Source organism: Procambarus clarkii, chromosome 39, assembly GCF_040958095.1.
Source record: "Procambarus clarkii isolate CNS0578487 chromosome 39, FALCON_Pclarkii_2.0, whole genome shotgun sequence".
Taxonomy (NCBI): Eukaryota; Metazoa; Arthropoda; class Malacostraca; order Decapoda; family Cambaridae; genus Procambarus; species Procambarus clarkii.
In genome coordinates this window covers 17,382,258-17,400,008 of record NC_091188.1, presented here as the reverse complement: position 1 = coordinate 17,400,008, position 17,751 = coordinate 17,382,258, and the positions used below count along the sequence as shown (strand labels likewise).

General features: G+C 42.5%; 1 protein-coding gene across 1 annotated transcript in view; it reads left to right on the top strand.

Moving 5' to 3' along the window:
- The first annotated feature begins 374 nt into the window (after positions 1–374).
- LOC138372574 (uncharacterized) overlaps positions 375–17,751 on the top strand; it is an 18,406-nt gene continuing 1,029 nt past the window's right edge. The window contains exons 1-2 of the mRNA XM_069338055.1: positions 375–703; positions 1,563–1,747. Coding sequence (XP_069194156.1) covers positions 375–703; positions 1,563–1,747 — 514 coding nt within the window. The remainder of the gene's footprint in view (positions 704–1,562; positions 1,748–17,751) is intronic.

The window sequence follows — 17,751 nt, the reverse complement described above, 5'->3', positions numbered from 1 at the left end:
ACCACCATCAACATCACAACCATCAACATCACAGTCAACATCACCATCACCATCAGAGCCAACATCACCACCAAAATCACCGCCAATATCACAGCCAACATCACCAATAACATCACAAACGACTTCATTATAATCATCATGGACAACATCACAGCTAACAACACCACCACGATCATCACAGTCAACTTCACCACCAACATCAGAGCCAAAATCACCATCATTAACATCAGAGCCAAAATCACCATCTTTAACATCACAGCGAACGATCATCACCATCATCAATATCACATCTAGCATCAACATCATTAACATCACAGCCAACATCACCACCACTAACATCACAGCAAACATGACCACCATTAACATCAGTCAACATGACCACCATTAACATCACAGACAACATCACCACCATTAACGTCACAGCCAACATCACCACCATTAACGTCACAGCCAACATCATCATCATTAATATCACAGCCAACATCACTAACATCACAGCCAAAATCACCACCATTAACGTCACAGCCAACATCACCATCAACATCACAGCCAATATCCTTATCAACATCACAGCTAACATTACCATCAACATCACACCCAACATCACTACCATCAACATCACAGCCAACATCTCCGGCTTTGTTTTCATTTATTATACAGTTTACTATACACCCGGCGGTGCCCGGGGAGATCCAGTAACCAAGTCTCCCCCACTCACTCTTGCCATATATCCTTACACACAGCCTCCCTCTCTCTCTCTCTCTCTCTCTCTCTCTCTCTCTCTCTCTCTCTCTCTTTATTCACATCCTCTCTGTCTAACTTTTCACACATTCTCTCTGTCTCACTTCGCGCCAAATTTTCGGTCTCACTTCACACACATTTTCTCCGTCTTACTCCTTGCAATACTTATCTTCAAAACTCGCTATCTTCATCAATATCCAGGCAGCAAAAATTTAACATGAAAGAGAAACGTGGGCAGAGTGCAATTTCTTAGCCTGTCAGAAAACCATTGACACAGTATTCCTCAAGAGGCTGGCACAATAGTGGCAGAAACAGGCAGGAATAACGGGTAAGATGCTCTAGTGAATAAAGGACTATCTATGCAACAGAAACCCGCGAGTTATTGTGAGGGAGAAGACCTCAGAGTAATGAGATGTCACCAGCGAATCCCACAGAGCTCTTTACTTTGACCAATCCTGTTTATGATATATGTAAACGATCTTCAAAGAGTCTTGCTTCCTGTGGATGCAAAAATTATGAGAGAAATCTAGACGCAGGAAGATAGACAGAGACTACAGTTCGACTTGGACAAACGTGGCTACTAAAGTTGATCTCAAGTGTAAAGTAATGTAATTTGTTGGAGGATGCAGGTACCAACATGCATTCAACACGATGCATTTGTTGGAGGTGCAGGTAATTTGTTGGAGACCAAAATGCGGTACCAACTGGGAGGTGAAATCCTTGTAGAGTCAAGTAGAGAGAAAGATATGGAGGTTGATATCACACCGAACCTGTCTCCAGAAGCCCCCTATCAAAAGGATATAATCAGCTGCGCATTCCAGACTGGCCAACATAAGATCTGCTTTTAGAAACGTAAGTAAAGAATCATTCAGAATCTTGTATACCACATATGTCAGACCAATCCTGGAGAATGCAGTTCCAGCTTGGAGTTCATACAGAGGTAAACTAAAGAAAAAGTTAGAGAAGATTCAGAGGTATATCTCAAGACTAGTTGTAGAGCTGAGAGGTATGAGCTACGAGGAGGGACTATATTGGGAATTAAACCTTACGTCACTGGAAGAAAGAAGAGCTTAGGAGACATTATCATCATCATCATCATCAAAATTGTCAGTGAATTGACGGGGTGGATAAAGACAAACTATTTAGCATGGGTGGAACACGAAGTAGGGAACATAGGTGGAAGCTTAGTACCCAAATGAGCCACAGAAACATTATAATTTTTTCAGTGACTGGATTGTTAACAATTGGAATGCACTAGGCAGTGATGTGTGGAGGCAGACTCCATACACCTTTACAAATGTAGATACGATAGAGCCCAATAGGCTCAGGAAACTGTACACCAGTTGATTGATTTGTAAGGCAGGACCAAAGAACCGAAACTCAACTCACGCAAGCACAACTAAATGAGTACTGTGAGCATGTTAACGCCATTTTCTTTCCCTCCTCGCGTTCCTTAACACATCCCTCATTTGTTTCCCAGCACACATGAACATCACATCCCTTCCATCCCCTACCTTCCCAGAACACACCCTTTCCACCTCTCCTAGTATTCACCATTTCCGTCTCTTTAAGCTCAAATGCCCTGTCTGTCCCCTCCCAGCACACAGACACACACCCTGCCTGTCCCTCCCAGCACACACACACACACACACACACACACACACACACACACACACACACACACACACACACACACACACACGCACACCCCCTGCCTGTCCCTCCCAGCACACACACACACACACACATCCTGCCTGTCACTCCCAGCACACACACACACACACACGCACACCCCCTGCCTGTCCCTCCCAGCACACACACACACACATCCTGCCTGTCACTCCCAGCACACACACACACACACACACACACACACACCCTGCCTGTCCCTCCCAGCACACAGACACACATCCTGCCTGTCACTCCCAGCACACACACACACATCCTGCCTGTCACTCCCAGCACACACACACACACACCCTGCCTGTCACTCCCAGCACACACACACACACACACACACACACACACACACCCTGCCTGTCACTCCCAGCACACACACACACACACACACATCCTGCCTGTCACTCCCAGCACACACACACACACATCCTGCCTGTCACTCCCAGCACACACACACACACATCCTGCCTGTCACTCCCAGCACACACACACACACACACACACCCTGCCTGTCACTCCCAGCACACACACACACATCCTGCCTGTCACTCCCAGCACACACACACACACATCCTGCCTGTCACTCCCAGTACACACACACACACACACATCCTGCCTGTCACTCCCAGCACACACACACACACACATCCTGCCTGTCACTCCCAGCACACACACACACACCCTGCCTGTCACTCCCAGCACACACACACACTCATCCTGCCTGTCACTCCCAGCACTCACACACACACACACCTTGCCGCCCCCCCAGCACACACAAACACCCTGCCTTTCCCCTCCCAGCACACACACACACACCATTTCTTTTCCTACCAGCACACATACACTCCAAATCTCTTCAATCATTCACCCTTCTCATCTCTCCCAGTACACACACTCCTGTTAGTCTTTCCCGGTACTCACCCTCACTGTCTCTCCCAGCATTCAATCTACCCACCTCTCCTCCACACGAACTCCCACCCCATCTCACCGTCAGAGACGTACATCCTTCTGGTATCTTCCTTGGCCCGTCTCCTCCCACACTATCCCTGCCTATCCTCTTCCATGTATACTCTACCTCTCTTCTCCCCACCTTTCCACTAACCCCCCCCCCACTCTTCCACAAATACCCTCTGCGGTTCTACTCATACACAAACACACACACACTCTCCCGTCTCCCTTCAATCCCACCCCTCCCTGTCTTTCCCTATCCCCGTCATCCCGTCTCACTAGTCCCTCCACCTGTTCCTTTCAATCACACACACACACACCCACCCTTCCCGTCCTCCCCCCACCCCTCTCACTTTAACCAAAAGGTTGCGCCCAAAATGCAAATCAGCACCTGAAAATCCGTTTTGTAAGTCAAAATCTGAATACACTAATACATATTAAACGAATTCCAAACTCTACGGACCTTCGGAGTCACATTTCATACGCCCCCTTCCCACGCTGTCACCCCCCCCCCCCCGCCCGCTGATACTACCCCCCCCCCCCCGCCCGCTGATACTACCCCCCCCCCCCCGCCCGCTGATACTACCCCTCCCCCTCTGACACCCCTTTCCTTCTAGGGGCGCAATGAGCCAGACCCTTGTGAGACTCCCCATACAATCACAATTAGTCTTACAAAGTTTAACATGACTATCCCAACACGTTTTGCCTCTAGCCGCGGACAATATAATTTAATTTAATCTGAGATCCAGTAACACTCAAGTGTCCCCGATGAAGACTGGAAGCCGGTGGCCTGTCAAAGGTCAAGCCATTTGTCCTCGTGATTTTGTCAAGCTGGATTTTAAAGCTCAGCAGAGTTTTGGCAGTTACGGCTTTGGCGGGTATGCAGTTCCATGGGTTTATAACCCTGTGGGTGAAAAAGCATTTTTTAGGTTTTCAGTCCTACACCTTTGCTTGTTGAACTTGAAACCGTTGCTCCTTCTATACATTGCTTTTGACTTTTGGAAAAAGTTGTCCGGATCAACATCTTTCAAATTGTTAAGTATTTTGAATATTTTGATGAGTTCAGCCTGCCTGCCTGTCTGTCTGTTTTAACCACACAAACCATGTCTGGTTTGCAGTGTTGTTAGCCCTGTCTGAGAATTGACATTTACTTGTACTTGTATGAGAGTTGACTTAGTTCTGGAATTATTTTTGTTGCCCGGTGTTGAACTTCTCCAATGAAGCTGTCTTTCTGAAGATGAGGTCTCTATGCCTGGATGCAATAATCCAAGAAACTTTTACAACAGAATGACTACCTTATTTTCCTTAAAGTCAAAGGTACGCTTAATTATTCTTAACGCTGGTTAGTTTTTTTACTGCCTCTCCCACTTGTTGTGCAACTTTCAGTGAATGGTGGATCCTGATTCGAAGATTCCTTTCTTCATCAATCAGCTGCAAGGTAATGCTGTTAATTTTGAAGTTTTGACGTGGATTGTTATGCCCCACATACAAGGCCTTGTATTTATCGACATTAAAATAGCATTTGCCAGTCTTGTGACCATTTGTGGAGTTTATATTTGTAATGCCTCAATATAATCTTCACTTCCCATTTTACAATAAATCCTAGTATCATCTGAAAGTATGATGATGTGGCGACTAATTATCTATTCCATTGCTGACGCACGTTTCTCTCAACATCAATAACATTTCTTCTTGAGGTTAAGGGAATACTGAAACCAGAACATCCACAACAGCTTCTTTGAATTTATGTTTCATTTACAACATCATATGATCATCATCTGTAAATCCCACTCGTAATTACTGTAGAGCCCATTCATTAAATGTTCTACCTGTGCACGGTAATTGAACAATAATTCAGGTGGTTGTGAATGATTGTTAAATACAAAATGCATGTGATTATTTGTTTACAGACACAATAATCTAGGTATGTCATTCCTCCCATCATTAGTCGAGCCATGAGAATTTGTGAGAAATCTGGAAGAGAGTTTAATGTAACCTTTAATTCAAGGTTTTTTTATCCTGTTTTCTTTCTCTTCATTGCAGTCTCGAAATATCTCTTGATCTGAAATTTACATGGAAGATCTTGTCTGCTTAGCATTCAGACTAATGGTGATATATCAAGCTTCACAGATTTTTAAGTCTTACCTATTGTTACAATGAACTCAGAATTACATGCGCCTGATTTAATGGCAGACTTATTTTGCATTATCCGGATAATTACCTTACCTTGTTTTGCAATGTCTTGTTATTTGTATCTATTGTTACTTGACAGCCATAGCCTTATAATAATGACTTGTTGTTAAATAACCATTTCGATCTTACAAACTTTAATGTGTATGCAGACCGCTATTTTGTGAATAAGGGTTGTGCTTTTTACCACTCAACAAAACATAAACATCATCATATACTATAAATGAATGAAAACCACTGACGTCCTCATTAAAAAAGTCCGAAGCCAACTGGGAACCTTTTACAACAGTCGAACGTGGGATATATCTACACCTGTCCCCCCCCCCCCTTGAAGGATGTAACCTTCAATGTAAATACATAGGTATGACGTCTACCAAGCTCACGAGGCATTTTACCTGTCATGTTCATTAAGGTGCTCCTAAAACTCAAAGGAGAGAAGCCCATGACATCACCCTAAAAAGACAAATGACGAATCAAAACACTTGCATATTAGACAAAACCCAAGATGTAAGATGATTACAAATTGAAGCCCTTCACATAAAAGTCGAACAAAATAAATACTCATATTATGGGGCCATTCACTCTAGCCACCATGAGAGTGAGAAGAAGACAGTAACGTGAAGATGCCAGCGATGGTGTCACTGTCCAAAAACGCCATGGCCACTACACGTCACTAATCTTTATTCGTTAAGGTTATTGACCTATGCTCCTTCCTATTTAGGTCTCACTGTAGCACGGACTCACTATGGTCCGTGCTACATGGAAATACAAGTAGCTGAATCTGAACAACAACAACAGCCTCTTAACTTTACTCCTCATCCATCACCTATTTGTTTGTACATGACCTCCGAACAGTATAAATCCGATATGGTCTCTCCATTCCTTTTTTTCATGGACTATTCATGCCTGAATCACCTCTTGGATGGCTTAAGCAACACCAATCATCAATCCATTTCTTAGTATGGGGATCACTATAGTCCGGTCTTAATTAATGAACATTTCGTTCTGAATAACTAATTCTAAACCAACAACAACATTCATTCCTTACTAGAATGTGAAGCAACTGAAGCCCTGTGCATCAAACTCAACATTAACCCAACGAGAGCAGCTGCATTAGATGCAAAACCAACAGCGACTACAATGATTAGAACAATAGCTGAAGAATGGGACACACTAGTGAACACCGCGCATTTATATCCGCCACCAAAATATTATTATTAAAACAAGACTAAAACCAGTGTGCTAAAACAGAAGCGAAGAAGAAACCGGGGAAAAAAAGGAAACCCCACCTCAAATTATAACTTTGACATAAATATCACAGTAACAAGGTTATCGCGAATAACAGAACTCAATTACGGACTCACTATAGTCCGTGCTACATGGACATATCGTTCTGATTAGCTAAATCTAAAACAACAACAACTCTTGTCACCAAAAGAAGTTACAGCCCCACTCCTGTGCCAGGTAGGTCAACTACGGGATCACCATAGCCCGTGCTACTAGAGACTTTTTGTTCCTAGTAGCTGAATCTAAAACCACAACAACTACTCCTGTCTCCTCTGGTCTCTCTGAATCTTGCAGTAACCACCATGAATCCTTCAACACTGCCACTCGTATGGTCAAAAAAAAAGGTGTCCAGCAGCTGGACACCCTCACAAATACTGTCGAGCAGTATCCCTTCCCTCGATAGCAACCACATAATAAGGACTGACGATTTAAATATGAGCTCAGCACGCAGTATATCTTTTCACGACCAAAGATCGCATTCACTCTAAAAAAAAATCTACCACCTACGGGCTATTCATGCCCGTACCACCTCTTAGGGTGGCTTAATCTTCATCAATCAATCAATCTTGTCTAGTCAAAATACTCGCACACCTCAAGTAAGCCCATCTACAACAAACAGTAGCACAAGGTTCGCCTTTTGCAATATTGTATCTTCAAGCCACCAGGTTAGACAGGTTAGATATCCCGAAAGGAATCCACAGGGAAATATCAGTTCGATCATGTAGACTACGTCTAGGTTACAGATAGAATGGGGAAATTGGTGAATCCAGAGACTGGGAATGCATCTTCTGCTAAACAATCACAGAAAGGCTTCACTAGCCCAAGGAATGTGAAGCAACGAACAACATTAGAAGAGCTTTAGGAGTCCCTGAATATATCTATATATATTATATACATTTTGTTGAAAATGACCGAAAAGGTAAGATTAATAATTCTAACACGAAACCATTTTTGTGAAATGAAATTTTCAAATAAAGTTAGATATATATACACACATACCAAAAGAATAGGGGTGGTAGGAGAAGAAAATATCAAAGTGTTCAGTGAGGATCCACAAGGTCTTCTCTGAGTACTCTTTATTTTCTTCTCCGAGGCTATGGGTCCCTACACTTGCACTAGAGGTGTTACCCCTTCTAGGTTTAAAAAATAATTATATAATATATATATTAGTATATTTTGGGAGCAGTTTTTCTTGAATACATGTGTTGGTGAATTTGACCGAAAGGGTAAGGTTAATAATTCTAACACGATTCTTCTCAATATTTCTTACGTTCTTCATCACTGTCGAAGGTAATTGACAAATTAACTCTCCAAAGTTCATTCCTTATTTCTGGTCTGACGCCTGAACGGGTTTCGTAATGCTTGTTACATTTTCAAAGACTTAGTTTACACATAAAATATATCATACTTATACTCGTTTTGGGTGAGGTGATATGGCACAAAAGTTTTGGGTGAGGTGAAACAGAAGACAGAACACGAAACAATGGGTATAAATTGGGTATGAAAACATAAGAATGGAAGTAACTGCAGAAGGCTTATTGGCCCATAATTCCTGTTGCTGCTTCTATGTTGGTTCGGGGTCTTGAAGTGAGTAGAATATAGTTGTGCATTATATATAGAATATAGAATATTGTTGGCTGTGAAGCATGTGAAGGCATAGACGACGTTAGTTTCCTTCAGGGCGTTCTGTTTGTGCCTTATCACCATATTTGGTGTCTGACACCAACCAGAACGCCCTGAAGGAAACCAACATTGTCGATGCCTTTAAATGCCCACTTGGGGACTGTAAGTCTCAAAGAACTCAATATATTGGCAAGAAAACAACGTCTCTTTCCAGGCGATTAACTATGCACAAACAACAGGGCTCCATTATGGAACATATAATCTCTTCTCACAACCAGACCATCCCCAGAGAAATCTTAACAAGCAACACAGAAATCATCGATAAATACAGCGATAGCACGAGGCTCGACATCAGCGAGGCACTACACATCAAAAAGTCAACACCAGCAATCAACAGCCAATTAATGCACAACTATATTCTACCCACTTCAAGATCCCGATCCAAGATTGAGGAATCAAGACAAAGTATGGGTCAATAGGCCTTCTGCAGTTACTTCCATTCTTATGTTTTCATACCCAATTTATACCCATTGTTTCGTGTTCTGGCATATGCTCTGTCACCTCACCCAAAACGTTTGTGCCATATAACCTCACCAAAAACGAATATAAGTATGATGTATTTTATTTGTAAACTAATTCTTTGAAAATGTAATAAGCATTACGAAACGCGTTCAGGCATCAGACCAGAAATAAAGAATAAATTTTGGAGAGCTAATTAATCAATTATCCTCGATAGTGAAGATGAACGTAAGAAATATTGAGAAAAATCGTGTTAGAATTATTAACCTTACCCTATCGGTCATATTCAACAACACATGTGTATAAGAAAAACTGCTCCCAAAATATACTAATATATATATTATATATTTTTTTTTAAACCTAGAAGGGGTAACACCTCTAGTGCAAGTGTAGGGACCCATAGCCTCGGAGAAAAAAATACAGAGTACTCAGAGAAGACCTTGTGGATCCTCACTGAACACTTTGATATTTTCTTCTCCTACCACCCCTATTCTTTTGGTATATGTGTATATATATCTAACTTTATTTGAAAATTACATTGCAAAAAAATGATTACAACATTGGTTACACGCAGGGTACAATGCTACTTTTCACAAGTTGTAGAGCTCCTCCAGCTCCTCAGATGGCGGGCAGGTACCATGGATACAGTGAGCATTTCCTCTCTGGATCGCCACACTTAGGCGCTGAAAGAGAATACTGGCAGTTCTAGGGTCTCTAGTTGTTTCAATTTGCTTGGACCCAACTCCTTCAAAAAACTAGCAGCCCTTTTACCCCAGGCACCAAGTGTCTCTGAGGCAATGGGGACAAAATTGTAGTGGTGCTCAAGGTCTCTGTATTTACGTGACTTGGCTGCTTCCCGGTGATTGGCAGCACCTCCTGCTTGAGTAGCTCTGAAGTTAACATAGGTGTTGGCTAAAGTTAAACGCAAGTGTAGTCCCACACCAACTGTCTACCATTCTTCCAGGGGTTCACCGTGATTCCGTCTGGGCGACCGACAGGCTCATCAGAGTTGCGGGACATTAGGTAACGGGGCTCTCTCTCTGCTGGACAACCGGCTGTGGTAAGGCTTCTCTTAATAATGTCCTTAACCTCGCTGTGTCTTGCATGCAATCTTTCTGTCCTTTGGCAGAGAAGGCCATGCCGTTCGTACCTGTCGGCCTCTGCCTCGCCGCAAATATACCTGTATTCGGTGTGGATTGGGGCAGCGAGGCGGAGAGCCACGACAATTCGGAGGGCCTGCGGTGTGAGACGGGTGCCGGTTGCTGACATTTTTGTTGCTAATAGTAAGTCACCGGCATGGGGAGCTGCTACAGCTCTAAGTCGGGCAGTGTCATGTGGTATTGTCGCAGCTTTTAGCAAAGTCGCAGCTTCTTGGTCGGCAATGGGGCAATCCCAGCTGGATTGCTTATGGGCTTCAGAAGGCGGTGGTTGGGGGTGCTGGTTCTGCGAGAGAGACCCATTTGGTTGTACAGTCGATGAAACTGGGATCATGTACCCCTGCCTGTTGAACTAGGTGCTCAGGTAGGATTTCCTTCACCAAGTGGTCAGACCCCACTGAAGAGGACAGGAACGCTGGTACAGCAATTTGTGTTTCTGTGCGCACGCCAAGGCCCTCAAGTCTGACAGGAAGGGAGGCCTGTTTCCACTGTGAGTCGCTGAGAGAAAGGTTGAGGGCTTTTTCTAGCTTTGATTTCAGTAAACTGTCGTACTCTTCTAATTTAAAATATATTTATATATATAAATATTACACATATATATATATATATATATATATATATATATATATATATATATATATATATATATATATATATATATATATATATATATATATATATATATATATCATCTAGAACTAATGTATAATTCCACATTCATTATTGACATCAGAATATATCATATTCTGGGATTAAATATCCAGCCGAAGAGAAGGCTTCAGGGACTCTTTGATCTAGGATTTTAAACTTGAGCGATTTGAAAGCGCTGAAGGCAACGCACAGGGATATTATAGATTCCGGTGTTCAACGTTCAGTCGTTCAGTCGTCCTGATGTTCAACGGTCAGTCGTTCAGTCGTCCTCGTGTTCAACGGTCAGTCGTTCAGTCGTCGCGGTGTTCAACGGTCAGTCGTTCAGTTGTCGCGGTGTGACTCTTTTAAGCGCCCTCGACATACTATATCCACTTTAAGGTCTTTCTGATCAGTTTTACTTCTGTAGACATCCTGAACCTAACCGAAGAATATATCATATCGATTGAACACAGCTGATGTCATATATCTAATTTTTATTGACCACTGATGGCGTCATTGGCCACTGATTGCGCCATATTACCAACCATAAACCATGTACAATTGGCTAGGCCACTGATAACACCATATTTCTATCTACAAAACATAAATCTAGTTGATTCGCATGAGTACAGATGGCGTGCTATTAGCAGTGGCAAGTCATACCTGATTGGTCAAGCGCTGCTGACGTCAGAGCGATGAATGCCGCGTGAGTGGGACCGATCAGTTTTCAAGCAACAGCGGACATAAATGCCTCCAGCACCTGATTGAATAAACACTAGCTGTGTACCCGGAGGTCAGTCAATCGAAGGCACCACCACACAAACAACATGATTACCGATTATTGACAATATTTTATTTTTGGGTATGAATGTGTGTGTCTGTGTGTTCACCTAGTTGGTTTCACCTAGTTGTGCTTGCGGGGGTAGAGCTCTGCTCAATCGACTCTTACTACTATTTTTTTCAACACACACCCACACACACCCACACACGCACACACACACCCACACACCTTCTGGATGAAGGTGTTCCCCCTAACTTCTGTCTTCTGGAAGACAGAAGAGTTAGGGGGGGACATGATCACCACATTCAAGATTCTGAAGGGAATTGATAGGGTAGATAAAGACAGTCTATTTAACACAAGGGGAACACGCACAAGTGAACACAGGTGGAAACTGAGTGCCCAAATGAGCCACAGAGATATTAGAAAGAACTTTTTTAGTGTCAAAGTGGTTGACAAATGGAAAGCATTAGGAAGTGATGTGGTGGAGGCTGACTCCATACACAGTTTCAAGTGTAGATATGATAGAGCCCGATAGGCTCAGGAATCTGTACACCTGTTGATTGACGGTTGAGAGGCGGGACCAAAGAGCCAGAGCTTAACCCCCGCAAACACAACTTGGTGAGTACAACTAGGTGAGTACACCCACACACACACCCACACACACACCCACACACACACACACACACACACACACACACACACAGGAAGCAGCCCGTAACAGCTGTTTAACTGCCAGAAACCTATTTACTGCTAGGTAACAGGTGCATCAGGGTGAAAGAAACTCTGCCCATTTGTCTCTGCCTAGTTCGGAAATCGAACCCGGGCCACGAGATTACGAGTCCCGCGCGCTTTCCACTCGGCTACCAGAGGCCCAGGGACCAGACCTACCAGACATTTGCTACAGGCTATGATCATGTACTGTGTGTTTGTGTGTGTGTGTGTGTGTGTGTGTGTGTGTGTGTGTGTGTGTGTGTGTGTGTGTGTGTGTGTGTGTGTGTGTGTGTGTGTGTGTGTGTGTGTGTGTATACACACCTAGTTGTGCTTGCGGGATTGAGCTCCGCTCTTTCGGCCCGCGTCTCAACTGTCAATCAACTGTTACGAACTCCTATCTATCCCCCCCCCCCCACCCACACACACAGGTAGCAGCTCCGTAACAACTGTCTAACTCCCGGGTATCTATTTACTGCTAGGTAACAGGTGCATCAGCGAGAAAGAAACTTTACCCATTTGTTTCTGCCTGGTCCGGAAATCGAACCCGGGCTACAGAATTACGAGTCCAGCGCGCTGTCCGCTCAGCTACCAGACCAGTGTGTGTGTGTGTGTGTGTGTGTGTGTGTGTGTGTGTGTGTGTGTGTGTGTGTGTGTGTGTGTGTGTGTGTGTGTGTGTGTGTGTGTGTTTACTCACCAAGTTGTACTCACCTAGTTGTGGTTGCGAGGGTGGAGCTCTGTCTCTTTGGTCCCGCCTCTCAACTGTCAATCAACTGGTGTACAAATTCTAAATAATAATAATAATAATAATAAAAATAATAATAATAATAATAATAATAATAATAATAATAATAATAATTTATTTAGGAAAAGTACATACATAGTTGCAGAGTTACAGTACAAACATTCTGTTTGATTTAAAGATAGAGGTAGTACATACAATACCTAAAGCCACTAGTACGCATAGCGTTTCGGGCAAACCCTACTGCCCGTTTCGGCCGAACCAAACTCAAAATCCTACTGGGCTTTGTATGTGTGTGTATGTTTGTGTGTGTGTGTTAAGCTATGATCATGTACTTGTAATGAATGTTGTGGCTAGAGGAAGAGAAGTAGAGAGTGGGGCACTTGCTTTCCACGGAGGAAAGTACCAGAAAGTCTCAAACCCTTTAGATGGAATACCATGTGAAATACATGTAAGAGACAAAACAGTACAAGGCTTGACGGACTTCATAACTAACCAATGCGAGGAATCTAAACGAACATTTGTACCGTCTCTAAAGGACAAATGAGCCAAGAGAAAACATTTGCCATGGCTTAAAAGAGAAAGCTTGAAGGCAAAAAAGGAGGTGACTCATCGCCTGCAACGAGAAGCATAAAAGCTTGGAATAAATACAGGGAGCACAGAACAGACGAGAACCACAGCATATATGCAAGAGAGCGGAATTCGCAGAGAAGCGGTATAAGAATGAGACAGCATCCAAGTCCAAGGATCAGCTTAAACTACAAATGAGGAGGAAGATGTTTATAAATTAACAAGTGATAACTACCCAAAAGAGGAGGAGGCAACATAAAGAATGGTAAGGAAGTGTTTGAAGAACTCAAAAAAAGCTTCTAAAAAGTCTTTAAGTTAGAACCCTACTGTCCCCAGATCTTCGAATTCTAATGGAACTGGTGTTACGAGAAGAAATACTGCTCAAAATAAAAGTAACAACAGAGGAGGTAAAGAAACAATTAGAGAGGCAGGATGTGTTGATGGTGAGATCTTATAATGGTGAGATCTTATGAAGGTGAGATCTCACCAAGGAGCCGAAAATAGGCGGCTGCAGAACTGTCTGTAACCCTTGGTATAGTCTTCGAAGCCTCTCAAGAAATAGGGAAATTTCCTGACACTTGGAAAGTGGCAAGTGTAGTACCTATATACAAGAAAGGGGGAAAACAAGCGCCATTGAACAACTTACCAGTATAACCACAAGTTTTCATTGTAAGATATTAGGGAGGCTATTCATTAGAAGACTCGTCGACCATGTAGAACACATGAATTTTGTTTCCAAACATCAACATGGATTCACCAAAGGAAAATCTTGCTTGACCAACTCTATGGAGTTTTATGACAAAAAGACGACAATTAAACAAAATAGAGAGATCATGTCAGACTGCATTTCCTGGGTTGTCAGAAAGCATTTGACACTGTTCATCACAGGTGACTCCTGTACAAACTCGGAAACCGAACTGGAGTATCGGGTAAAGTACTAAAGTGGGTGGAGGAGTACCTTTCAGAAAGAGAGTAACGAGTCATAATATGAGAAAAGCTATCAGAATAGAGAGGTAACGAATAGAGTACCTTATGGGTCGGTACTAGGGCCCATCCTGTTTCTAATATATATGTAACTTATCTAACAACGGAAGTAAGCTCATTTTCATCATTGTTTGTTTAGGTTGCTAATGCTAAACTAATGAGGCGAATCATAACTGAGGAGGACTGAACTACATTAAAAGTTAACCTAAACAATCTCCATAGTATAAGAAATAGCTACTAGACATTAGCCCAGACAATTACAAAGTTATGAGAATAGGCGATGGAACAAGGAGACCTCGAATACAGTACAGAATGAAGGGACGGCAACTTCCAACTGCTGAAAACGAGAAAGACTTAGGAGTAGATATAATTTCGAGATCTAACACCAGAATCTCACATCAGCATAATAACGAGGCCACATTGATGCCATACATGCCAACGTCCCGTTAGCATTCAGGAACATGGATAAAGATCCCTTCCGAGAGCTGTATACATCATTTCTGGGACCTTTTGTTGAGTATGCTGCCCCAGTATCGAACCACTTCCTAATGCAGCACAAAACAAAACTAGGAAAGATACAAAAATATTCAACAAGACTAGTTTCTAAACAATGGACATTGAGCTATTAAGAAAGATTATTGGCACTGGAGCGACACTACACCGGAGAAAAGAAGGAATAGGGCAGACATGATAACGACGTACAAGATAATTATGGATTTTCAAAGTAAATATAGAAGGGAAGGGAATTATCAGGAGAGAGCGCCAAGCCATTACGACTGTATATAGCACCTGGACGGGATCAGTATAAGGATATGGGATGGGTCAGGGGAAAGGAGTGGTGCCCAACCACTTGGACGGTCGGGGATTAAATGCCGAACTGCATGAAGCGAGACCATACTTCTACCGTCCATGGGTTTGAAGGTATTTCACTGAAGGTGGCAAACTACAGGAACTGCATTCTGGGAATAATTACGTTGGAGAATGAGACGCAGGTATGACTGCAAAATTTCGAACAGAGCATGATCCAAGGGGTGGTAGACACAGCCCGTAGACTGAAAGCAAAGCTCCTAATAACACACGGTGGTTGCCAGGATCAGGTTGGGTTACCGTTACCTGTGGTAGGTGGCTACAGGTAACGGATCTTCCAATCCTGATCACTCCTGGTTATCTCACTCACCTGCTCACTCTGTGAGCAGGAACAGGGACATGATCTCGCACGTTACATCATCGAATTCCTAATTTTTATACCATTTAGACCCATTGCTATGAGGTACCTGGAGTTTTGCAGTTACTTTATTCTCTCCTGCGTTCTTGTGGATATCCTCATGTCACCCAAAATTTTCCAGTGCAGGCTTCTGAAAGTATAGTCCTGTATGACTAACTATCCTACGAGATGGGGACTTTTGGTGTGACTGCTGCCTTATTTACTCCTGTGTTCATGATATCCTCATAATGCACCCAGAGTTTGCCAGTGAAGACTACTTATCACATGCCATTTTATTACTAACCATCCTTTGTGATGGGGATTTTTAGCATCATGTAGCTAGTTTTTTTGACACTGTACTCCCCTTCATATAGTCATGGGTAGCTGTACAAATGCAGATTTTCCTAAATGTGTTAATAAAAAAACGGGACTTCAACCATGTCCAAATCGACTGGGAAACAATCAATCCAACTTGAAGACACATGGAGAGCGAAGCTTGTAGAAGAAGCAGTAGAGAGAAACTTAATGATGGAGTATCTATGGAAGAAAACAAAGAGAAGAGGTGATGACCAACCAGCTAAGTTAGGCCTGGTCATCAAACACATAAAGACATGACCAGTGAAAACGTTGATCACGAAAAGGCCAACAGTAGCCAGTGACCACTGTCCTTTAGTCATTGAATACATAGTGACAATGAAGACCAAGGAAAGATGTAACAAGGGGGAGAGCGTAAGAAGCATCATACAGAAGAGGGGCGTCATCAGAAGCATCATACAGAAGAGGGGCGTCATCAGAAGGTGAGCGAATTCCTGGAGGGGTTAGAATGTGGAAAAGAACTCAGAAAAAAATTAACGCAGAACATGATGGAGTACGTGACAAACATACTCAAAGAAGCTGATGAAAGATTTTTATGACCTTTAAGGGTATAGGGACCCCAAAACGAGAGAAGAATCAAATGAAATGTATTGAACACAGAATAGAAAAAATCACAATATATACAAATAGGCCAGAATACTAGGGGGAGCGGCAGAGTGGGTTTAATAACCCCAAAAAAAATACATTGTATGCAAGGCAACGTCCCAGTCAACACTGTTCCGCAGTCAATTCTTAACGAAGACGACGGTGAATTATCACGTAATTAATTATCACGCTATGAGGCTTGACATAACTATGGAAGAATACCCGAACAAATGATAAGGAAGTATGTGAGAATCTTAAAGAAAGTCTTAAGGAAGTATTCAATCTGGAGCCTGAGCTTAGAACCCAAACTGAACGGGAAATACCACAGGAAAGCCTAACGGAATTAACAGTGATACCAGAAGTAGTTAAGAGGCAACTACAGGTATTGTAAAATTCCTGTAGTTGCGGATGGAATACAGGAATAGAATACAGGAACTGTAGGTGACAAAAACCGTGGGACTAGACAAAATATCGCCTTGGATACTAAAAGAGGCAGCTGAAGCCTACTTTTGCTATAATAATTAATTCCCTTCCAGAACCTGAAGAACCTCCTGACTACTAGAAAACGGCTAATTTGGTAAAAATCTACAAAACTGAGAGAAGAGCGAGAAACCATTAAACTACAGACCTGTATCACTTGTGACTACCCCCCCCCTCCCCTTCTTGCAAGTTGTTAGGGAGACTGATCCGCAATACGCTTGTAAAACATTTAGAACAGATCAATTTTAACTCGAAGAACCATCACGATTTTAGTAAAGAATAATGCTGTTTTAGTAAAGAATAATGCTGCTTAGTAAAGAATAATGCTGTTTTAGTAAAGAATAACGCTGTTTTAGTAAAGAATAATGCTGTTTTAGTAAAGAATAATGCTGTTTTAGTAAAGAATAATGCTGTTTTAGTAAAGAATAATGCTGTTTTAATAAAGAATAGCGCTGTTTTAGTAATGAATAATGCTGTTTTAGTAAAGAATAATGCTGTTTTAGTAAAGAATAATGCTGTTTTAGTAAAGAATAATGCTGTTTTAGTA